The sequence below is a fragment of the Cydia pomonella genome, chromosome 20, assembly GCF_033807575.1.
Source record: "Cydia pomonella isolate Wapato2018A chromosome 20, ilCydPomo1, whole genome shotgun sequence".
Taxonomy (NCBI): domain Eukaryota; kingdom Metazoa; phylum Arthropoda; class Insecta; order Lepidoptera; family Tortricidae; genus Cydia; species Cydia pomonella.
The window spans coordinates 2,684,253-2,709,412 of record NC_084722.1 but is presented as its reverse complement, the minus strand read 5'-3'; the positions used below and the strand labels follow the sequence as shown (position 1 = coordinate 2,709,412).

The following is a 25,160-nucleotide window of genomic DNA, read 5'->3' as shown; positions in this document are numbered from 1 at the left end:
GATTATCAGCCCGATTTTGGACCCGTTATCGGGAAGTGTGGAGGTGATTAGCGCTTTAAGTAAGAGCAACGATTCCAATCAATCGATGAAATGCCGCAATGTGTTCCAAGTCACATGCAATTAATGGTAACGTTTGGAGAGGGCTCTACAGACGTTATCGATAATTGTAGGCAATTTTCGTAACAATATCTAATTATTTAACATACGTGATTTCATTAATAATTTGATAGCACACACTGCGCAAGTGTTATTTTTAATGTCATAATTTCATAGAAGTTTAAAATAACACTTGCTGCAGAGATATCTTCGTCTAACTCTATTAATAATCACATCCAATATCTGTGTCGTTTCTAGAGCTCATAATTTATAAAACTTATAACGCGGTTATAGAAGTAACAAACATTTACTCAACTTATCGATAGCTAAAGCGCCAATCACATCCACCCTTCCCGATATCAGGGCCGAAATCAGTCCCGATTTCGGGCCTGATAATCGTTTTTGTTCCACGGAATATCAGCACATTCGTTAACAATATTTGAATTGAAAAAAAAAACTTTGTTTCTAATTGCTAAAAATTTTCAATGTTTGATATTTTTGCATATGATTTTTTTTTTACATTTCTAATATTGTAAACGATGTGCTGATATTTGGTGAAACGGAAAAATATTCTTTTTTCGGGTTTGAAATCGGGTCCTGATAAACTTGTGGATGTAATTGGCACTTAAAGGGGCGAGGCTATTTTTTTTGAATGTTTATTTCTGATAAGTATTGCATGTCTGTCAGTGTTGCTATCATAAATTAAGTAGTATGGTGTCGCTTAAGTATGGTATTTGTCCCTGAATCGCTGTCAAATTTCAATCTAGTAGGAAGTGTCATTTCCATACGGTAGTGCTATTATTTATTCTGTGGTAAAGCGTGTGTTTGAGCAGCGAGTATTTGATTCAACTATAGTGCTTTTACTCGAATTAGGGCAAGAGAGACAGAGATGAATAAACTGTCCGGAAGGCGCCCACACTCGTTCCTCGACTATTCCTGTTTAGCAATATCTTTACCTTGCAGGCTATTCCCTAAGCTGGGCAAGATCACATTTCCCCAGTTTATGCTGCTGACGCTACCAGGAGTGCTGGTCACGGAGACGATGCTCTACATCTGGATGAACTCCTTCTTCTTGAAAATTTTTAGGTTTGAATTATCTAAATTACTTTGTTTAAACAAGTTCAGTCCCCTCTGATGTTGCGGGTGTCCATGGGCGGGGGTAATCGCTTACCATCAGGCGATTCGTCTGCTCGTTTGCCTCCACGATCATAAAAAAAGTTGCCACAGGATCTGCCATCTTGTGGCCTGAATCGGAATCATAAACATGTGCATTGTCACTTCACGCCAAAAGAAAGTCCTGTCATGTACCGTTCTCGTACGTTTTCTTGTTCATAGTAGATTCTGCCATCTTGTGGGCTATATGGAAGCATAAAATTCACATTTACACCTAGCACCAAAAATTTGTCTCCTGTGCTACCCCTTACAGTTTATGCACGCCCCCTCAGGTCTAGCGACGTGGCGATCCCGACAGGGCTGACGGAGGAAGAAGCTCGCTACATCAAGACTCAGCTACGGAACCAGTACAACCAGCTGGGGACGATCAAGTTCCATGATATTGTAAGTCTTCTATAATAGAGTCAAACATGTTACTATGCAAAATGATGGCAGGTGGGCCATTGTATTGTATTGTATACGGGCGATTTTCCGCAACTCGACGACTGGCGCTTATTTTGCGTGACATGTGGGGGTGGGCTAGTTCTGCTAGCTCAGCTCGTCGAGGAATCCTATCAAACCCTTCATGTTGAGTAGGACCACTGCATTTCAGCACCACGTGAGGCTGTTTCTTCTGTATCTATGCATCCTCGGCATAGGGGACTGTCTGGGACACCTGTTATGTAAAAAGATGTTTGTTAAATAGTCCATGACCTGTGATGACACTGGTTACCATACTCAGTCGGACCTTCCCTAGTTGAAGGAGCGCCCTTGTGAGCTTTCTGTTGATGCCAGGCATGGCTTCTTTGGCCTGTCTGCATCCAGTCTGGTTCAGGCAGTGTTCTGTATGTAGTTTCCCTGTACGTGCCAGCAGCATGGAGCCTACCTTGCTAAACGGTATCAGAAGAAACGATTCCGGGCCAGTTGCCACCGCACTCGATCCTTGCCTGGCAAGCTGGTCCGCAACATCATTACCCCGGGATCCAGGGTTTCCTTTGATCCATTGTAGGGTGATCTTGTTATTATTACATACCTCCATTAGTCGTTCGTGGCATTCGTGTATATGTGTGGATGTAACTATATGGCTGTTCAGAGCCATTAAGACTGCTCTACTGGACAGGTGGACCAAATGTTAAAGGCACGATAGCCGCTTTCGGATTTGATGGCGCGTTGGGTGAAAGAAATTCAGAGGATTGCAAGTAATTTCCGGATGAGATTAGCTTAGGACCGTTTCGTCAAAAATGTGTGCACAATAATTTAGGAGCAAATGCTGTAATAACCATCATAATAATTCTTAAGAGCCGCTTGTCGGTGGAGTAATGGCATTCTGTTCTTCCCTCTGCCACTGTTTTGAACTCCTGATACACGTCATTACCTACGTTGATTTTCTCTTTGGTCTAGTCCAAAACGCCCGTCCTGGTCTTCCCCTGCCTGTCATTTTTTCTATTCCTTCCTCAATTACCTATAAACTTTATGTAAGTATCGTGCCGTATCAGGACCCTAACATGTTTCCCTTTCTGTTTTCAATCGTTCTCAGCAGCAAACACTTCTCACCGATTCTTCTGGATTTGGTAATCCAAGTGCTCAATCTGTGTCTATCATGCTGGGTTAATGTCCAAGTCACGCTTCCAACGCTATACCAATTGGTTGCTCAATTTGCTAATGACCAATTTCACAAAAATATGTCATGTTTGTCAACAGGTCGTAGCCACGGCTGTCCTGTTGGCGGTGGCTCTGCAAATGTTCACAAGTTCTTTACGTCTCGCCACCGGACCGGAGAGAGATGTTAACATGTAACTATACTATAGTTGGTCAAGCAAATCTTGTCAGTAGAAAAACGCGGCAAATTTGAAAAATCGCGGGCTAGCAACACTGTGTTCGAATAATTCCAAAATCGCGTGTAATCTGTGTTTTATCTGTAGAATGTGGATCGTCCATCTTGTTTGTTTACATTCCCAATCGGTGCTAATTCAAGAGAAATTTCTGCTCCCAGCATTAAAATAAATATCAATATATTAAATAATATTGTGCATGACCATAAGCAAAGTCAAGATGCCTACAATGTAAGTAAAATCATGCTCGTTGATCTTAACCATTAGAAAATTTTGAGGTTATGATAATTACTTCAAGATCCCGGAGAATTTTTAAGATAATGTGCAGTTTTTTCTGTTTCAGGGTTAAAAGGCTTAAATAAAGATAAAACGTATGCCTAAATATATCCAATAAGACCACGAATTGTGCCCTCGAAACCGCAACTGATTCGATTGTTCCCAATATCAACAGACGAAGTCCTCAAATATTTTCAAAGGTAACTTTTTTAAACAATCTTAAGATGTTTAAGAACCTTGATTATACCTACTTTCTTTCGCAACATCAACCTAATACTTCCATATGTTTGTTGCAGGATTAAAACTCGCTCAATATAAGGCGTTCGTAAAAGTTTCTCTTCATACAAAACTTGCCTACGGCGGTTTACGTACATACGTGTACATGTACAACGCAAACAAGACGAAAAATAAACTTGTTAATTAAAAAAACTAAAAAAATTGGGACAATAGTTTAGATTATTATTGTAAAAGTTGTCCGTTTGTTAATCATCACGAAAATATATTATTTAGGCTGATTTGTTTCATGCACTCAGCTATTGCACATGTATACCTATGGAAAATCCTAGTTTATACTTTCTGAAGTTGGTATGTACCTATTTAAAAGAAGTTTTAAGTCGCTTTACCTGTTTGTTCAATAAATTAAAATAATTTATTCAGTGTGCATAATTTTAGAAAAATATTTTAACATTTAAATCATACCTTCTTTTATCCAGAAACAATATAACTCCATATTACTCACATGAGTGGAAGTTGTTAAGTTTCCATTGTCAAGGTATCTTTGATTAATATTTTGAGTACCTGAAATTGTGTCAGTTCCTGACAAGTCTTGAATAGACTAATGTGAAAGTTAATAAAATTTCTTAACAGCATTCTCCTGATATCTAAATGACTTTTTTAAATATCTACATATAAAATATGATCTAGCCAATACATATACCTGTATAAAAACAGTAGTTTGAGCAAAACCTTACCAAGCTAGCATGTAAGAGTGGTCTCAGAGATATTGGAATATCTCTGTACTATAAATTAGGCAAATTGCTTTAGACTAAGTTTTATGTGTAACTACTACTATAAGAATACATTTTGAAACTTGGAATGGAAACTTTAAACTTGAAATTACAAATTTTCAAACAGATCTGTTTTATGCTTAAGATGCAATAAGTGACTAGGTACAAAGTATTCTGATGCTTGGAGTGGACCAGTAACATTGGTAACTTAATGATATTTTTTCAATGAATGGCCTGAATTAAGTGTAAGTAAGCTAAAGTGACCCGTATCTTAATTGCCTTGAAATTAAATGAACACCAAAATATCTGCAGTTGTGTTTTATTTATTTTTAATCTGTATATTTATATAAATATATTGTAAAACCATTTCAAAATTACACTGGTATGTGAATGTGACATTGTTCAAGAGAAATACACTAATTTACAATTAACAAGTGGCATAATTATTTTCTTTGGGCTTCTTCAGTTTCTGAACTGATGTTAAAAACAGCTTTCTACCATGGTGCTCATGTTCTCTTTGCTCCCTATTTGTCTTCTAAGTTAGCTAAAACAGAATAAAACCATATCAAAATGATGTAAATAGTCCAGATATTTGATATTTAATAAGCCCTGCAATTGTGACAAGAATAGTTACAGTGATACCCTACCAGGGCTACCGCTGCCAGTGATGGCTCAGGGGTTACTTACCTAGGTTTTAATATTTACCTATATAAAACAATGGATTGTTTTATTCTAGTTAAATTCAGTAGTATAGGTACCTACTAACAGATCGTTTGGTAAAAAGTACTCAAGTGCAAATGCCTTAACCTTTACATTTATTTAGCTATGACATCTTCATGTTTAAGTTGAATATATATGTAGCAGATCTGCTCCTAAGCATACCAAAGGTTAAGAATGCGAGCGCTCGCCTTTTGCGTCCACCTTTTACTAAGCATACAAACCTTTATTTTAATTCAATCTATTGATATATTTTTCGATTGTACCTACCTAAATATGTCTAATTAGCTTTTGAAGGTTGCATAAAGGAGCATTTGTATTGCATTTTATCGTGATATATCTTTAATATTGAATTCCAACCGAGAAATCTGATAATATATTAAAATCCAGCTACCTGCGGAAGCAATGACTTGATTCAAACATTATTTTCTCCAGCATAGTCCGTTTGCAAATAGGTATTTTTTGATCTCGTTTATCATATTGATTGACATCGTTTTTACTCCAGTTTAAATTGTCCCTCTCATAATAATAACAATTTCCAAATGCTTCAATAAACCGCGAGCGGCAGTTTTAGTTGACGTACGAAGAGCGCGCTCAGCGGAAAAAAAATGTTTCGGTTCGATGTACATTGCTGCTTTTCTTAGCGCAATACTGCTCTGTGAGTGTTGCCATACTTCAGTTTGCTTTACATTGCTACTGACAGACTTTGCTTGACAGACTAGTTGGTCAAGCAAATCTTGTCAGTAGAAAAACGCGGCAAATTTGAAAAATCGCGGGCTAGCAACACTGTGTTCGAATAATTCCAAAATCGCGTGTAATCTGTGTTTTATCTGTAGAATGTGGATCGTCCATCTTGTTTGTTTACATTCCCAATCGGTGCTAATTCAAGAGAAATTTCTGCTCCCAGCATTAAAATAAATATCAATATATTAAATAATATTGTGCATGACCATAAGCAAAGTCAAGATGCCTACAATGTAAGTAAAATCATGCTCGTTGATCTTAACCATTAGAAAATTTTGAGGTTATGATAATTACTTCAAGATCCCGGAGAATTTTTAAGATAATGTGCAGTTTTTTCTGTTTCAGGGTTAAAAGGCTTAAATAAAGATAAAACGTATGCCTAAATATATCCAATAAGACCACGAATTGTGCCCTCGAAACCGCAACTGATTCGATTGTTCCCAATATCAACAGACGAAGTCCTCAAATATTTTCAAAGGTAACTTTTTTAAACAATCTTAAGATGTTTAAGAACCTTGATTATACCTACTTTCTTTCGCAACATCAACCTAATACTTCCATATGTTTGTTGCAGGATTAAAACTCGCTCAATATAAGGCGTTCGTAAAAGTTTCTCTTCATACAAAACTTGCCTACGGCGGTTTACGTACATACGTGTACATGTACAACGCAAACAAGACGAAAAATAAACTTGTTAATTAAAAAAACTAAAAAAATTGGGACAATAGTTTAGATTATTATTGTAAAAGTTGTCCGTTTGTTAATCATCACGAAAATATATTATTTAGGCTGATTTGTTTCATGCACTCAGCTATTGCACATGTATACCTATGGAAAATCCTAGTTTATACTTTCTGAAGTTGGTATGTACCTATTTAAAAGAAGTTTTAAGTCGCTTTACCTGTTTGTTCAATAAATTAAAATAATTTATTCAGTGTGCATAATTTTAGAAAAATATTTTAACATTTAAATCATACCTTCTTTTATCCAGAAACAATATAACTCCATATTACTCACATGAGTGGAAGTTGTTAAGTTTCCATTGTCAAGGTATCTTTGATTAATATTTTGAGTACCTGAAATTGTGTCAGTTCCTGACAAGTCTTGAATAGACTAATGTGAAAGTTAATAAAATTTCTTAACAGCATTCTCCTGATATCTAAATGACTTTTTTAAATATCTACATATAAAATATGATCTAGCCAATACATATACCTGTATAAAAACAGTAGTTTGAGCAAAACCTTACCAAGCTAGCATGTAAGAGTGGTCTCAGAGATATTGGAATATCTCTGTACTATAAATTAGGCAAATTGCTTTAGACTAAGTTTTATGTGTAACTACTACTATAAGAATACATTTTGAAACTTGGAATGGAAACTTTAAACTTGAAATTACAAATTTTCAAACAGATCTGTTTTATGCTTAAGATGCAATAAGTGACTAGGTACAAAGTATTCTGATGCTTGGAGTGGACCAGTAACATTGGTAACTTAATGATATTTTTTCAATGAATGGCCTGAATTAAGTGTAAGTAAGCTAAAGTGACCCGTATCTTAATTGCCTTGAAATTAAATGAACACCAAAATATCTGCAGTTGTGTTTTATTTATTTTTAATCTGTATATTTATATAAATATATTGTAAAACCATTTCAAAATTACACTGGTATGTGAATGTGACATTGTTCAAGAGAAATACACTAATTTACAATTAACAAGTGGCATAATTATTTTCTTTGGGCTTCTTCAGTTTCTGAACTGATGTTAAAAACAGCTTTCTACCATGGTGCTCATGTTCTCTTTGCTCCCTATTTGTCTTCTAAGTTAGCTAAAACAGAATAAAACCATATCAAAATGATGTAAATAGTCCAGATATTTGATATTTAATAAGCCCTGCAATTGTGACAAGAATAGTTACAGTGATACCCTACCAGGGCTACCGCTGCCAGTGATGGCTCAGGGGTTACTTACCTAGGTTTTAATATTTACCTATATAAAACAATGGATTGTTTTATTCTAGTTAAATTCAGTAGTATAGGTACCTACTAACAGATCGTTTGGTAAAAAGTACTCAAGTGCAAATGCCTTAACCTTTACATTTATTTAGCTATGACATCTTCATGTTTAAGTTGAATATATATGTAGCAGATCTGCTCCTAAGCATACCAAAGGTTAAGAATGCGAGCGCTCGCCTTTTGCGTCCACCTTTTACTAAGCATACAAACCTTTATTTTAATTCAATCTATTGATATATTTTTCGATTGTACCTACCTAAATATGTCTAATTAGCTTTTGAAGGTTGCATAAAGGAGCATTTGTATTGCATTTTATCGTGATATATCTTTAATATTGAATTCCAACCGAGAAATCTGATAATATATTAAAATCCAGCTACCTGCGGAAGCAATGACTTGATTCAAACATTATTTTCTCCAGCATAGTCCGTTTGCAAATAGGTATTTTTTGATCTCGTTTATCATATTGATTGACATCGTTTTTACTCCAGTTTAAATTGTCCCTCTCATAATAATAACAATTTCCAAATGCTTCAATAAACCGCGAGCGGCAGTTTTAGTTGACGTACGAAGAGCGCGCTCAGCGGAAAAAAAATGTTTCGGTTCGATGTACATTGCTGCTTTTCTTAGCGCAATACTGCTCTGTGAGTGTTGCCATACTTCAGTTTGCTTTACATTGCTACTGACAGACTTTGCTTGACAGACTATATCTCTACTAATATTATAAATGCGGTGAAGGAAAACATCGTGAGGAAACCGGACTAAACCCTATAAGGCCTAGTATACCCTCTGGGTTGGAAGGTCAGATGGCAGTCGCTTTCGTAAACACTAGTGCTGCCTACGCCAATTCTTGTAATTAGTTGCTAAGCGGACCCCAGGCTCCGGGTCTCCTATGAGCCGTGGTAAAAAGCCGGTATAACGCGAGAAAGATGATGATTTGATGATACGATAATACTTAAACCGTCTTTCTGTCTGTTATCTTAACTCAAGAACTATTAAATCCCATTCTTAAACCTAGCACCAGCAAAAACCTCATTCGCCCAATCACGAGAACTCTACATGCATTTAATAGTAGAACGATATCGGAATAGAGCATTTACCATTTCGTGCGACTTTCTGCTATGTTTATGCTGAAAGGGACAGAGAAATAACATAGTTTTTTCTAGCAGAAAAGATAGCAAAGTCTTAGGGTAAATAAATCTTTATTGAGGCATATCTTTAACGTACAGCTGCCGAGGTTGGCCTATCTGGATCATGCTTTATCTCTCCTAAGACTATTGTCTAGATATGCTCAGACAGTATGCTCCTTTGTCGAAACGTTTGTCTGTCTATCCTTAAAAAAAAAAATTGGTTTATTTCCAGGCACATCAAGGTATCAGCCCCAACTATCTTCTGTGTATTGCTCCTGTTCATTATACCATCAGACTTAGAATTTCTGAAGTTCTTCAAGAAACGCAACAGTAAGTCAAGTGCAGTCTGTGAGTCTTCACACGAGGTCTAAAGTGTAAGAGGACACTCTTACCTCTCAATCTCCTGTTTTATTAACTCATAAGTGACGGATCTCGCAAACGCACTGCAGTATCTAACCTAATACATAAATAAATAAACTTTTAAATTAAAATTAATAACTGCACACATTCATTATTATACAAAATAAAATGCAAGTGGGCATATCTATGGTTAATAAAATAATATATACATCAAATTATGTAAAATTTACTATTACTAGACAATATTCCGTTTGATGTTTGTATACAATACAAGTTACACAGGAAAACCTGTAATTGGCCATACTATTGTGTAAATTTGCATAAGATAAAAACGCTGTATCGCTGTTGGTTTTCTCAATAAATAAATAAATAAGTAAATAAAAAAAAATATTTTCATAATGTCGATATTCAGAGAAAAAATTGGGAACACGTTTGTATGTATGGAAATTCCTTTCCTCTTAACGCGAAAACCACGAAACTTGTATGTGAACTGTTGTATCTAATGTAATTAATTTACAAAAAAAACTTTGAAAATAGACCATACAAGCTAAATTTGTGTTTTTTCTAGACTCAATGCATCGCCGTTTACCGACTGCGCCGAGTAAGGCGTGCCTCAATTGGACAATAGTGCGAGACAACATTATGTGGGGTGTTTTATTTACAGTAGGTTAGAATACTTTTATATTTTTTATTCTTAGAACTTGACACATTTCTAACATGAGGATTATACTTAAGCGCCAATTACATCCACACTTCCCGATATCAGTCCCGAAGTGGGGCCCGATAATCGTTTTATCAGCACATCGCCAACAATGTCTGAAATGTAAATAAAAATTTTTTTTACATTTAAAATATTGTCAAACGATGTGCTGATATTTGGTTAAACGGAAAAATACTTTTGCTCGGGCCTGACGTCGGGACTGATAAAGTGTCGATGTGTAATTAAATTAGCACTTAACAATGTGTAATGAAAATGAAAAAGTTTATTAGACAGACTTTGGTTTTAGATGTTTCATGTTTCTCATCCTTGGTTTCTTTCCTTTTATTTATAGGACCGCTCTATATAAGCCTTACATCTTAATGATCGTTCTGAAGAGCTAGCTAGCTTTAGTAATCCTTTGTATAACTATATCCCTTATACATGTATATTGTTATTGTAAATAAAGGCATTTACCCGTTCTGAAGATCTACTAAGTAGGAATAGGGTTGTTTCCATCTACAAATCTTAGGGCAGAATTGTATCCCAATAAATACTTTTGGATTATAAGAACATGTTAAACTACTTTCAGGGGACCTGTAATGACCATATTTTTGTAAATATTGAATTTAAAATATCTTTTGGCACACGTCACGTGACCAAACTCGAAACGTCTTTGAAGATTCTGATGACGTCACAACTCTCGGATTGACACTGTTGACAGTTAGGTGATAAACAACAAATGACAAATGTCAGTTGACAGTTTGTATCTTCTACGTGTGTATGAAGTTATGTGTCAAACCGTAAACTGTGACGTCACACAATTTTCAAAGAGCGTTTTGGGCGCGAAAGCATCTGTCAAAATATATTTTGTTAATTTAACATATTTAAAGCCGTTTTTAGTATAAAAGTTGAATTTTAGGGCAACTTTTAGTTAATATAGAACGTAATACAAGCGTTTCAAAAAATTTGAAACAACCCTATTCTTCCTCAAACCGTAGGCGGCAGCTGCGTATCATTCGAAGCCCTAAAGCGCTCCGGAATGACGGCAGAATTCGGCAAGTTTCTACATCTTCTGTACAACTGGCCAAGCCCTGTGTTGGCTCTAGTCGTCATCCTGTTCGGCAAGGTCCTCACGGAGTTTGCCAGCAACTCTTGTGTGGTCTATGCAGTGCTGCCAGAGATAGCAGGCTTGGTAAGTGGCGCGAGCTCCGTAATGGCTCTTCTACACGATGGGTCATCATAATGGCCCACTAAGATGGGCCAGCGTGTAGAAAGGGTAGTGGTGTCGAATGGCTTATGGGTGGGATGGCGATGGGATGGCCTCGGTGTGAGATTTTTCGTCCGTACATCAAAGGTAGTAAGTAAGCCAGCGATGGTGCGTACGCATTATCTAGACGTAGCCCATTCCATAGTACGTGATGCTCTCAACCATCGCATGGCCATCTCGCTGGTCCAGCGATGTACCGTCGTGTAGAGGTAACCATCGCATGGCCATTTCGCTAGTCCATCACTTGGCCATCGTGTAGAGGAGCCATAAAAGAGTGGCTTAAATCAGCGGTCTCCAAAATCCTGGCGGCTGAATCCGGCTGTAGTTCTATTATGTTTTCTGTGCCTGAGGACTAATGCCCGAAGCTGGAAGTTTATTTGTTGCTCATTTACATGACAATTGGAATGAAACTTCGCACAAAATTTCCTGAAGAAGACTTTTATCCCGGAATTCAACCGGAGCGTAGACAGTTAAACATCTTCTACGCTGAGGAGGATTAGTAAGTAAGTAAGTAAGTAAATATTCTTTATTGTGCACCATACATTTAAAAATAGACAGGAAATGAAAAAACGCGTAAAAGTTAGGTAACAACAGGCGGTCTTATCGCTAAGAAGCGATCTCTTCCAGACAACCTTTGGGTAGCAGGAAACTATGAACTTACAACATTGAACGGGTAGTGCCGATATACATATAATTCAACAAAATGAAGACGCAAACAATATAATACATACCTACATACTAATAAAATAAATACATATATACATACATTATATATTATACAATCATAAATAAAGGCAAGTTAAGGCAGCGAAAGGTAATGAGTCTTCAAAAGATTTTTGAAAACGGGAAGGGATTTAGCACGTCTAATGTCTAATGGCAAAGCATTCCACAACCGAACAGCACGAAAAGAAAAAGAGATGCTATAAAATTTTGATGATGAAGGTGGTGGAGCAAGGAGATGCATCTCCGCACAGCGGACCGAGGAAAGATAGTTGAAACGCTTTTTAAGATATAGAGGGGTGGAGGGGTTGAAAAGAAGTACAAGAATATGAGAGTTACGGCGATGACGAATAGGGAGCCACTTGAGCTGGGTACGAAATTCAGAGACGTGGTCATATTTGCGTAATCCAAATATGAATCTTATACAGACGTTTTGAAGGCGCTCAAGTTTATTTAGCTGGTCCTCTGTAAGATCAAGATAGCAAATATCGGCATAATCCAATATAGGGAGAAGAAGAGATTGAGCAAGCGCAATTCTGGTAGCGAGCGGCAAGAAGCCACGAAGCCTGCGAAGTGACCCCAGAGAAGCAAACATCTTCCTACTGATCTCACTTATCTGTGGTACCCAAGACAGTGTGCGGATCGAAGGTAGGGGCTTATATGAAAACAAAAGAACTATAGTTTGGCAAGTCATTTCTATCAGTAGAAAAAGGTGACAAATTTGAAAAATATAGGTGCGTAGAGACTGTGGTCCACACAAAATTTCAAGTTTTACGGCTTTTTCTACTGTCGAAATTGGTTTGACAGACTAGATAGTTGAGGTCCTCAATATCCAGGCGTTCAAAATGTAACGGAGTCATGTTGGTTTTACAGAGCATCAAGTCCTTCACGCACCCCCACTACCTGATGCTGGCTGCGACTCTAGCCAGCTCTATGTCGGCCCACCTGGCGCCGTCTACACCATCTCTGGCCATGGTCAGCCAGTACGTCCACATTTCCACGTGGAGAATGGTAAGCTACACTACCTGATGCTGGCTAACCCTGGCCGTACGGGCCTGGGGGTACGGACGAGTCACAACATGCACCGCCATAGGTACAGTTGTACAGATGCTTCGGCAAGTTCGGAAATAGTACAAATGCCGTCTCCCTTCCCGGTGTTGCTCGAAGACTTGCATATAATTCTTTGCATGTGTTCCTTATTGATAAAAACGGCCACGGAAACTGTAGAAGGACCTCAAACCCTTAAACAGTGTTTGTCGAAACTGTGCAATTTTCAAGGGTACACTTGCTCTATTCAGCTATAAAGATTTTTTTTTATCACATATGTTACAAAAAAGCATGCGGCCCACCTAATAACCGCCGACCCTGAAAAACCTGTTCACACTCCTTTTTGAAGAACCCCATATGTAGATACTGTAGTGCCTCAAGAAAACCTTAGCATCAGCTCATTCCACAGCCGCAGCGTCCGTGGTAGGAGAGTATGTATACTCTGACAAGTCAGCTTTTTCAGAAGAAAAAGGCGGGAATTCAAAATTATTTGTACATACATATAATACTGACAAAGCTGGCTTGCCAGTATTATATGTATGTACTCGTACTATTATTTTTCCAGATGTCAGCTGGAGTGGGGCCCTCGGTCATCACCGTCATCGTCACGTGGTTCACCGTCACTCTATGGTCGAAGATCATCATACTGGACTAGGCTAAGCTTACTGCATCCATGCGCCTTCACCAACTTGAAAATTGTCATTTTCTCTAAGTAGGAACATTTCTGAGTCGCTAAGTAACGTAAGCTAATCCGTTAAGTAATTGGACCAGCAGTGTACGGTGAATGGTTAATGTCGGGCGATAATTTGTCAGCGTGGTGAAATAGGGGCCAGCGGGCCGTTTTTTACCTTGGGGAAATGCGTTTATGCATGCCACTAAGTCCGGGGGAACCAGAGAGGATAACGGACTAACAAGTGGAGGACTACCGTCTAAAACCACAGGCGACTCCTCCTTAGATGGGGTACCGCAGGGTTGCTAATGTTGCTATCAGCATTCGACCGCGTGCGCCCCGGCGGGCGGCCTGTAGGCCGCAGATATTTTGGGTACCAGTTGGTCAGACATCCCCGTCCTGTGAGCTTTTAATTCTCCTGACTCCACCGGAGCCATAGCACCTGGCTCTGCTCCCAGCCCATCGTCGGCGAAGTGGATGCGCGTCAGGGTCATTCTCGCGCGTACGTGCCGCTGTCTCCTTCTGCGACATAATTTCGTCATCGCCTCCCATGCCTCCTCGCTGTCGAGCATGGCATTAACAATGATAGGCAACGAAAGGTCTGCTCCTAGTGTTTCCTGAAAGGGTGGAGGGGCCAGAGGGCGTAACCGATGTTCGCAAATTGCGGGCATCTTTCTCTTTTACTCCAATTAAGGCGTAATTAAAGTGACAGAGAAATATGCCTGCAATTTGCGAACTTCGGTGTTGGCGGTAGGCCCTCTGGTCTTCTATTTAATTCGACGATGCATTTTAAATTTGAATATGTACTTACTCCAGGTAATCTTTAGGTGCTAATTTCTCTGACCTGAGTGACCTGAAGAAGTGGCTCGATCTCTTCTCTCAGTTTTCTTCTCTCGTGTGTCATAATGGACAGGAAATATGAATGTAATTTAATCAAAAGTCATGCTTAATTTTATAGATAACTGAATTATCCGCACTTAATCCAAATCCGCACTTATCCCAACATAAGTACCTACTTTACATACAATATGATATCAATATGTCACTTGTATTCGTGTACAAGGGAAAGATGGAATAGACCCTAAAATGAGAGAACATGATAACATATTATTGTTTATTATTTAGTTGGTAACAATTGTAACGTACAAACATGCAAAATTAATCATCGCGCGATTTTAAAAATACTTACATATTATAGGCGTTATCCTTATTATAATTATATTATTTATAATAAAATGTGTTCTGATAATATTCGTCAATAAATGTAATAACAAATTATAACAATATCTTGGTTCTTGTAAAAACAGTAACAAATTAAAGCCCGACCAGAAATATATCATCATTGTCAAGAGGGCGCTGTTATTCTCATGTGTAGGGTGGCAGATCAATTTACTATGAAAAATGTAGTTCCAATGAAATTCCGCAATATGGCGCGTGATCATATATTACTGGTCAGGCTTTAGATTCCTATGCTATATATAGGCAGTTTCTAAAGACTATTATCTAAATGGCACTCTATTAATTGTAATTAATATCAAGAACATTAAGTGGTACTTTTGACCATTATATTAACGTTTTAAAAGATTAAAAGCCTTCCTAACCTTACGCATATAAATAGTTATGAGAAGCATGGCCATATAGCCATTAAACTTAATTAATATTTGTACTTATAAAGTTTCATTAAAATTTGGCCACTCTGTTCCTTCTAGAGTTATTCTACAAATCTACACGGACTGTTAATGGGATCTGATTATTGTCTGTGGTCTCTGATTTTTAACGCTTTTTCACACATTTTACTTAAAATACTTAATTTAGGTTCCTTGCCACTGCTTGAACCACATATGTCTATGAGATAACACCTTAATAATTCAGCTCTATTTGAGTGAATTCCTCAACTAGCAGCGCCATCTACCGCGCCACTAACGAAAATAAACGAATATTTAGGGCGTATAATTTACGGTTATCCGCGTTTAGTAGATTCGTGTCGGACTGTTCTAATTAGGAACATTTTTTTTTACCTCATTAGGTTAGGATGCCAGTTGGGGCGACTGTGTTAAGTAAAGTGTGTGAAGCTTTTTAATACGATCCTTTCAATAACCATAGACAATAATCTATGTTTCTTTCTCCCCGTTACTGACATGACAGTTGGATTCCCCCAATTTGTTCATCGCAACAGATATTTTAGAAATTTTAAAAAAATTATACAACCTAGTCCAAGCAAATGAGTAAATCGAACTGTATTTTAATATCACAACTAGGTAATATATCACTTATACAACTAATTTATCAGTAGAAAAAAGGGCGCAATTGAGACTGCGCCTATATTTTTTAAATTTTACTGCCTTTTCTACTGACATATTAGTTTAAGATCCGTGTGAACTGGCCATGGCCTCTAGAAGCGCCTATACCCGCGGCAACAGCGGCCGAGCGCCTTGCACTTCTGGCAGTGCGATTGCAGATGTTCTTTCTCCATGTCCCCCTTGTCTAAGCCGTCAGGCTTTTGAAGCGGCCTCTGAAATACCAAATTACAACATAAGATAGAGTTTATTTTTTCCAAGTAGGCATATTACAATGCGCTTATGAACGTCAAATAAAGCTACGCCGACTCTAACCCTAGTACCTCTGACCCGAGAAGATTTAAATGCCTACTAAATTGCAGGAGGGTATCCCAATACGGCACCGGTAAGAAATTCGGCGGGACAAATCTTTTCAAAATTTTACATTACGTTTTATAAATAACATGCATTAAACAAAAAAATACAATTTAAATAATATGGAATTAAAAAAATAACATAAAACAACCAGTAGGTCCTTTCTTATAGAAATTTGATGCACTAGATTGCTAATGCAGGACATTATCATTGGCAAACATACCTATCCATAATATATAGATAAGCAATGAGTAGGGGCGAGAGGCCTAAAACGCCCCTAAACGGGGGAGAAGGCCTAAAAGTTTCTATTTTATTTCATTTCATGAACGGATTTCATTCCGTTCGACAAAATAATTCGGTACACGGCGGGAAGAAGTTGATAACTAATGACAAAAAATGGAAGAAATTTAAACTTAAAATGACTTGATCATATTAATCAATAAATGTCAATTAATCAACAGCGGCTACCCGCTTTAGGCGGGGTACCAGTTTTAGACTCCTCTCCTCTACCTAGTAAAAATACGAATGAAAGTAATTTTCACAAGAGCTGGTCCGATCATAGTGGGTTCTTTCATCATATTCTTTATTATTAGTTTACACCGCGTAACTAACAAATGCAGTAAGGTCTTATTACCTACATTACATATAAAGCCTGACCAGAAATGTATGATCATTGTCAAGAGGGCGCTGTTATTCTCATGTATATAGGGTGACAGTTCAGTTTAGTTTCAATGTATGGAGTGTGGAATTAAGAGGAGTGACATCTCTTATGGTAGAACTGCTGCAAAAGTGTCCACCTGTTAGCTATAAATAATAGTTCCAAATCTCTCCAGAGTAGCGCTAGAGTAGCTAAGAACCTAGGCGTTATTGACGGAGTGAAGTGCGCTGTCTATGATTTGATTTTTTTGTTCAAGTATTCTAGGTATTGTAGCGCCACCTATTTATGGTTTTTTTGATGACACTTTTTTGTACATACATGTTGATTTATTTTCTTACCTCCACCTTCCGTATTTCAATGTAATTCCGCAATATGGCGCGTGATGAAATATTACTGGTGAGGCTTTACATTGTTTGTTCATTTTTTGAATTTCAAACTCTTTCGACTTCGTTAGTTACGCGGTATTGTCCAATATACCTATAGCTTAATATATGTTATATTGTCATATTGACATGTAATTGAATACAACCAACAAAATGATTATGATTATAGATAATTTTATTTACCGAGAGTAGGTACGGTCACGTCTGAAAATATCGGTACGTAAAAAGTGCCAAAAACATGTAAACACAACTTTATCCCCCATATATTAAGGTAGTGTATACATATTTTTGACACATTTCTCGTATCGATATTTTCAGACGTGACTGTACTAGCTAGACTATTATTGTCTGTCTTTGTCAGTCTCATTTTTTTGATTCCCCACCGTATATGATTTATGGTGGGCAACAAATAACCCGACAAAATTACGTAGGTTGTTTTTGGTATGTTGTCAGGAATGTTAAAGCGTGTTTTAAATTTTGGCGCATTGCGTAGATTCTGTCCCTCACGGGCGCACACGTATAACACATCTATCGGATACTACATATGTGGTTACGCCACTGATGGTCAGGTGGGGGAATGGAGGCAAGTGGGACCTAACCAGGCTTGATGAGTATATTATATTCTTTGTTGACCACACATGGGTGCTTTCGAATAGTCTTTTCGTAAACATTTTCCTCTTTATCAACCTCATTAATTAAACGACATCGCCATTTGAAATGAGCACAAAGTCTGACTGATATTGTCATTAAGATTAACAATAAGTAAATTGACGTTTTGTTGACGTTGTGATTATATTGTAATTGTTTGATATACATATGGTTACAAAGACAGTGTATCCATAAACTAAAACACTAATTTATTGAATAATAGTACCACGGTAACAAGTTTCGTAAAACTTATTTTATTTACCACATCATCCTGTTTGGAAATAAAACGACGTCATTTTACGTCATCCTCACTAAAAGTTCGAGACCTAGGCTATACCGCAAAAACCGAAGTTCACAAATTGCGATCATCTTTCTCTGTCACTCTAACTACGCATTGGAGTAAAAGAAAAATATCCCCGAAATTAGCGAATTTCGGTTTTCGGGGTAGGCCCTCTGCTCCTCACAATCCTCGGAGCTCGTGAATCTCTAGATACAATTTACCTGCTTATGAGGAAACACGTTGATGCGGCACGAAGTGCACTCCTGCCCGTAACCAGCCCAGGAGTTGGCAGACATCCAATTCCTGCCGCATTGGGGGCAGCGGTACTCGCCGAAGCATCGGCTGTCGCCCTTGTATGGCGTCTTGTCCTGAAATATATAAAATAAGCTTTTAGAACACAGCGAGTATTTAATTTTATTAAATAAAGGAAACACGTCCTACATAAAGCGGACTTAATTACCATCTATTCCATTGTTGGAATTACCCGAATACACCTACCAAAACCAAACAGATTGAACACCCAAAAGATACTAATTTTAGCCTATTTCTGAGAGAAAGTGTCATATTTTGCTTCAAATTACTAGACTTTTAAGGTGGCATCATCCAAGGGCTGAAATTGTAGTACTTTAGTTTACGGTAATGCTCTTTAGAACATTACGTCGTACCGGGGCCCAAATAATCGTACATGTACGACAATTATCGTACGCCTGGTCACACTGAGTGTCAGTGTCGACAGAGTCAGCTAAAAACGCGTCAAACATCGCAACGTCGCGCCGATGGCCGTCCGAGGCATGGAGTGACAACGCCGCAATGTACACGACATTTGTCACACACACATTAGTAAAATCTATAAAAATATAACGTTGATTATTGCATGATTTCTGTATGAAACAAAGTTTTTCTATTAATTTAGCGCAAACGAATATTCGAAAGTAGATAGATGCGCAAATGTTTATGCAATAATATTGTGTAATGAATTAATTAATAGCGTTTTTTTTTGTATGAAAATCGAACCACCTTAACTTAAGAGGGAAGAATAGCTTTTCGAATCTAACGAAATAACGGTATTTTTTCTATGAAATTCCATTTCGGGAGAAAACGGTTTCCACTAACTAATTCTTAACAAATCACTTTGATTTTGATGTCGATCGCTTCAACATTTTGTTTCGCTTTTCTGATTTTTTTGTTTTGCAAATTTTGGAAAAAAGGAAAAGCTATAAACCTAGTTTTTCATTGTGTCAATAACATACTAAAAAATCATGGAGAATGGAAAATATTTAGAAGTGGAAAAACGTTTTTTTCTTTTTGTATGGTCGATCACGTGGTATCCTTCCCTCTTAACCCATTACTTCATTTCATAATCATAATCATATCATATGCTTTATTTGTAAAACAGCTACACATAGGTCTTGGGTATATACATTGCATCGCTATGTTTTGCCGGTTGGCTTACCGATGGCGGATAGCCGGATGTTAAAGGTAACAAAAATCAAATTAAATAATGCAAATGTTATAACTTATAAAATAAATAAATTAGAATTAAATTACATTTAAAATTAAAATACAATTAAAATAGAAATATGTATATCATTAGTCATCAGTCGTGATTATAGTTATCTAAGCTTAATCCTAAAAATGTTGTTACATCAGTTTCATCAATTATATTATGTCCATTATATGATACATTTAAATTCGCTACTTTGTCTATTCTTTGATTAAAATGCATTATTTTGGTCTTGTCTAAATTAATGCGAAGGTTTTTAGTGTTCAGCCAATGAATAAGGGATCATGGGTTCCTCGATAGCTGATGGGAACTCATTTATGTAAATGAGAAATAAGAGTGGTCCTAAAACACTGCCTTGCGGGACGCCTGCTTTCATTTCTCTAAGATACTAACTGATAATAACTGCCATATGGGGTAATAGAGTGCTTAAAATAGTTAAAACCAACAGCGTATGGAACAAGGTCAGTACCCCTAGTGTAAATATTTTCGACAGCGAAACGTGACGTACGCGTTTGCGTTAAGTGTCATTTTGTATGAGATTTTTGACTTTCCAAAACGTCCCGCTTGGCGCGCTGTTCAAAAACCCATACAAAATGAGACTTAACGCAAACGCGTACGTCACGTTTCGAAATCGAAATTATTTACACTAGGGATACTGAAATAAATTATTATTATTTTATTTTAATTTTTTATTTATAATTGATTGGACAATCGAACTCTAATTTTGTATCTATGATATTAAGATAAATCTAAAACAAATTCATCTTCTTGTACTGTGCGCTCACAATAAAAATAGGTATAAGTACTTACAACTTACAACATTGTCATTATGAAACAAACGCTGTGCTGTGACTAGGTTCGCCAAAACATCCGCTATACTTCTACGAATCGCTTTACTAATAAAAGGTACTTATTGTAAGAAATTAACAAAGTGCGTATAAAACATTTAAATAGACAAAAACTCTATAGTTTATAAGGCCTGTAAAGATATTCCTAAAACGAAGTTACTATATAATCTGCGAAGTTTCCATACAATATAAATGGCATCTATTTAGCAGCAATGCAGTTTGTCTCAGGGATCGGAAACCGGTATTTTTTGTATGGGAACGAAAACGGTATTTTTTCGTTCTTTGTTAATTACTTCATTTCTAAATTAGGCAATCTAATAATACGAAGTCGTTATCTGAAAACACAACTGAGTCCTACATTTAGAGTATAAAATAAACCGAAATATATGGTTATTTCGATGTTTTTGCAAGAAACCGGTTCCGATCCCTGGGTTGTCTATTCCGGGGTTTACTAATTACATAGTGTGAGTTAAAAATAACAAGGTTAATCTTGAGGCACGGTTTCAACGTCAAATAAAGGATATGATAGAGGAAAATCTCTAAACTTCTTAATAATAACCAAAAAAAAGCATGTCGATCATAATTCATAACAAAGAGGCAGGGCCGTATGATTCCATTCGGGCCATTTTCAACCTCCTGTAATTTTGTGTTGGCTAAAGCTAGAACTCTGAATTTTCAGTGACATATACTCAATACTTAACATTGAATTTGAATTAGTGTGGGATGCTACCTGCGTAGACACACTGGCACCGTCCCACCTCCAACGGACTAATGTAAAAGCGGGCGTTGGCGTTGAAACTCTAGGTCCATGGGGTCCCAGCGCGCACAAGTTTTGGAGAAATCGCGAAACGTCTGGTGACCGAAGAGCTGGCGCATGGCGGCTTCCTCGCACAAGGTATCAGTATTGCGATACAACGAGGAAATGCCGCCAGCATCCTTGGTACAATGCCTCAAGGGCCTATTTTAGATATAAGCTAGTTATAGTAATCATCTGTATATATCCATTATGTATATTGTTATCTCAATAAACGGTAGGAACTATTGCACGTCAAAGTTCTTCAGTTTTGTGTCTGCCTCCCGAATTCCCGATCATAATAATTCTAAGGTACTTTTAGCAGACCAGGGGCCCATTTCACGAACGGTATTAGACTAATATTATTAGTACACGAACTGTCAAGTCGTATGGGTTACCATGGCAACGCACTAATAATAATAGACTAATACCGTTCGAGAAATGAGCCCCAGCAAGCTCATTTTAAGAATAGCCATATGAAGCCATAAAAACCTCCTAATGTAATTTCAGCCACGTCCTAATAGTACATTACGATACAAGTGCGAAAAATAGGAAATTCGAAACGAGTGGTGATAAATTAAAACACTACCGAAGGGAGTGTTTTAAATCGACACGAGTTGCGAATTGCCTATTCGCACATGTATCGTACAACGTTTTACAGTACATATGGCCCTTTAAATGTTCGACACAGTAACGTTATATGATAATTTTCGCACTAGTGCTATAAAGTAGCACCATATGTACTGTAAAGATTTGAAAGCAGCATAAGTAAGAATGTAATATTATATAAATATATGCGATTACAAAGTTACTTTTGCAGTTCCTACAATTTAAATACGTATTAAGTAGTACTTATTTAGGTAAAGTTTTGTCATAACTTGTGTAACATATAAATATTTTTTTTTTACTTGTTTCTTAATAAATTGTAGGTAAAGTTAGCCAAAATAAAGATAGGTACCTATCTAGTATTGATATGTTTTTAAGATAGGCAAGTCGAAAAAAATCGAGTTCTATGGACACCCGGTACTCTCATATTTTTAGGGTTCCGTAACCACAGGGTCAAACGGGACCCATTACTGAGACTCCGCTGTCCGTCCGTCCGTCCGTCCGTCTGTCACCAGGCTGTATCTCATGAACCGTGATAGTTAGCCGGTTGAAATTTCTACGGATTATGTATTTCTGTTGCCGCTATAACAACAAATACTAAAAACAGAATAAAATAAATATTTCTTTCCAATCTCGAGGTTTTTATCCAATCACTGAAGTTAAGCAACGTTAGGACTTAGATGGGTGACCGTTTTATAGATAATGGTACGGAACGGAACGGAACCCTTCCTGTGCAAGTCCGACTCGCACTGGGCCGGGTTTTTTTTTGTATTAGAAAAACTGCATTGCGACTTGTATCTTTTTACATGTAACGTTTGGTTTAAATATTGTACTTATTACCGGGCACTACAGTTTTTTAGAATATTTAGCACAGAAGCAGCAGAAGAAGTATTTTGAATCTTTATTTTCACAAATCAAAATTGCATTTACCTTGGCGTGTTTTAACTGATAGAGGATATAAAAGCACAATTTCGGTTTTCACTTATAGCCCAAATAGACGGCTAGCTATCTCTGCATAAAAATAACTTGCATAAACTAACTACCCTTAAGTCAAGGTAAATAGATTAGATATAGGTGCATTCCAGAACATCTTAGCTGTACCAACCTCAGACGAGGCTAAAAAGATATTTTTAAGCCTTTATAATTATTAAGCAATAGGGTTCAATTTTGCATAATTCCTGACACCTTATAAAGGTTAAGTATAGTAATAACTAATAAGGGACGACATCGCGTATAAATTGACCGTCACCTCCCTGCTAGACCAATCTGACAGTAAGGGACGAGCCAGACTCCTAACAGTAGGAACAAAGGAAGCAGGGTACTGGCTCCATGCGCACCCTTCCCCAAATCTAGGTACGTTTTGAATCACGACACCCTTCGAATTTCAGTATGTCTCCGTCTCGGGGTCCCGGTCTGCGCCCCCCATCGCTGCCCCTGCGGAAATGATGTTGACCAACTAGGACACCATGGCCTCTCCTGCCAACGAAGCGCTGGCCGGTTCTCGAGGCATGCTGCCCTCAATGACATTATCCGCCGGTCTCTTGCGTCAGTTAATGTGCCGGCACTTTTAGAGCCGACCAGCATATCAAGGACGGACGGCAAGAGACCAGATGGGATGTGACTGGTTCCGTGGAGTATGGGACGGGTGCTAGTTTGGGATGCAACGTGTGTAGACACAGTGGCCCCATAAAATCTTAGCCGAACCTCAGTGAGGGCAGCGGCAGCGGCGGTAGAGAACAACAAGGTAGGGAGATACAGCGGTCTCGGCGCCGAGTATAATTTAATTTTATTCCATTCGGCGTCAAGACCCTTGGTCCGTGGGGCCCTGGCGCCCTGAGTCTCTTCAAAGACCTGTCAAATAGACTCAGAGACGCCACAGGAGACCGAAGAGCGTTAGTATTAGTTTAACAATCCAGCGAGGAAATGCTGCTAGCGTTTTCGGTACTACGAGTATGCTGCAGGGCCTTTTTAGGGTTCCGTAGCCAAATGGCATAAAACGGAACCCTTATAGTTTCGCCATGTCCGTCTGTCTGTCTGTCTGCCTGTCCGAGGCTTTGCTCCGTGGTCGTTAGTGCTAGAAAGCTTAAATTTGGCATGGATATATAAATCAATAAAGCCAACAAAGTCGTACAATAAAATCTAAAAAATTATTTTTTTTAGGGTACCTCCCCTACATGTAAAGTGGGGGTGAATTTTTTTTTTCGCGTCAACCCTAAAGTGTGGGGTATCGTTGGAGAGGTCTTTCAAAACTAATAGGGGTTTTCAAGAAACATTTTTTGATAAAGTGAATATATTCGGAGATCGACATGCTCTTGGCCGGTTATTTAGATTGATTATAGTTTTATTTTAGATATATTCAGTCTTGTTTTAATTATAGTTTAGTTTGTAATTATATGTAGTTAATACTTTCAGACTATTAGATGGACATATTGATAGTAAAAGATATCCCATAATGGGGCTGGCATAGTCATGTAACTGATTTAAGTCCTTAAATAATACTCAAATACAAAAAAAAACTTGCATATACCTACTACTATATATAAAATACCTACTAACATACATAAAAATATTTACCAAGTCTTTTTTAGGAGGCATGGCGATGTTACACGAAGGGCAAATCAAATATTCGAATAACACAGGGAAGTGTAATCTTAAAATATAGAATATAATACAATCACGACAACTCTACACTTTGAATTCACTTGTCAGTATGGGCTTTAACATAAAACTGACATGCTAAGGGTAATTAACCGCGCACCGACAATAAAAATATGAGTGTCGTCTATGGCATTTAAGCCACGAACAGACGTCCGGATTTTCTTTATTGAGGCTGTCAATTGGTACGGCGCGTCAGCGCACACTGTGTATTTGTATCGGAGTAAATGAGTGTTCGATATACTCCTCAAATTAAGCTCTTCTGATGAAGAATGAAGAACTCCAGGATAGTACTAACCTTTTTTTTATTAACTTAATAACTATATACAGTATCGTTGATGTATTTTTGATAATATATAATATATGTATAGCCGCTTCGGCTGTACGGTGCAGTCTAATG

At 37.6% G+C, this 25,160-nt stretch overlaps 2 protein-coding genes and 4 long non-coding RNA genes across 8 annotated transcripts in view; 3 read left to right on the top strand and 3 right to left on the bottom strand.

Moving 5' to 3' along the window:
- LOC133528951 (protein I'm not dead yet-like) overlaps positions 1 to 15,018 on the top strand; it is a 29,260-nt gene extending 14,242 nt beyond the window's left edge. For both annotated transcript variants that reach the window (XM_061866473.1, XM_061866474.1), the window contains 8 exons: positions 1,060 to 1,182; positions 1,542 to 1,653; positions 2,950 to 3,041; positions 9,203 to 9,300; positions 9,899 to 9,997; positions 11,029 to 11,222; positions 12,891 to 13,028; positions 13,630 to 15,018. In XM_061866473.1, coding sequence (XP_061722457.1) covers positions 1,060 to 1,182; positions 1,542 to 1,653; positions 2,950 to 3,041; positions 9,203 to 9,300; positions 9,899 to 9,997; positions 11,029 to 11,222; positions 12,891 to 13,028; positions 13,630 to 13,719 — 946 coding nt within the window. In that variant the 3' untranslated portion in view covers positions 13,720 to 15,018. The remainder of the gene's footprint in view (positions 1 to 1,059; positions 1,183 to 1,541; positions 1,654 to 2,949; positions 3,042 to 9,202; positions 9,301 to 9,898; positions 9,998 to 11,028; positions 11,223 to 12,890; positions 13,029 to 13,629) is intronic.
- LOC133528967 (uncharacterized) lies at positions 3,052 to 4,670 on the top strand. Its single transcript, XR_009801081.1, has 2 exons — positions 3,052 to 3,556; positions 3,653 to 4,670. It is a non-coding gene; the product is annotated as an uncharacterized LOC133528967 (long non-coding RNA).
- LOC133528968 (uncharacterized) lies at positions 4,666 to 5,785 on the bottom strand. Its single transcript, XR_009801082.1, has 2 exons — positions 5,475 to 5,785; positions 4,666 to 4,907 (listed from the first exon to the last, which is right to left on the bottom strand). It is a non-coding gene; the product is annotated as an uncharacterized LOC133528968 (long non-coding RNA).
- On the top strand, positions 6,170 to 7,416 carry LOC133528966 (uncharacterized). Its single transcript, XR_009801080.1, has 2 exons — positions 6,170 to 6,302; positions 6,399 to 7,416. It is a non-coding gene; the product is annotated as an uncharacterized LOC133528966 (long non-coding RNA).
- LOC133528965 (uncharacterized) lies at positions 7,412 to 8,561 on the bottom strand. The gene is made up of 2 exons (XR_009801079.1): positions 8,221 to 8,561; positions 7,412 to 7,653 (listed from the first exon to the last, which is right to left on the bottom strand). It is a non-coding gene; the product is annotated as an uncharacterized LOC133528965 (long non-coding RNA).
- Positions 15,019 to 16,056: 1,038 nt separating the features above from the next.
- On the bottom strand, positions 16,057 to 24,851 carry LOC133528963 (zinc finger CCHC domain-containing protein 24-like). Of its 2 annotated transcripts, none has more exons than XM_061866502.1 (3): positions 24,680 to 24,851; positions 18,576 to 18,722; positions 16,057 to 16,246 (listed from the first exon to the last, which is right to left on the bottom strand). In XM_061866502.1, exons 1-3 carry the CDS (start codon positions 24,698 to 24,700, stop codon positions 16,127 to 16,129), a joined length of 288 nt encoding a protein of 95 aa, XP_061722486.1. In that variant the 5' UTR covers positions 24,701 to 24,851; the 3' UTR covers positions 16,057 to 16,126. The 2 variants fall into 2 exon arrangements, with proteins under 2 accessions (XP_061722486.1, XP_061722487.1); XM_061866503.1 differs by lacking the exon at positions 24,680 to 24,851 and adding an exon at positions 18,815 to 18,832.
- Between the last annotated feature and the right edge of the window lie 309 nt (positions 24,852 to 25,160).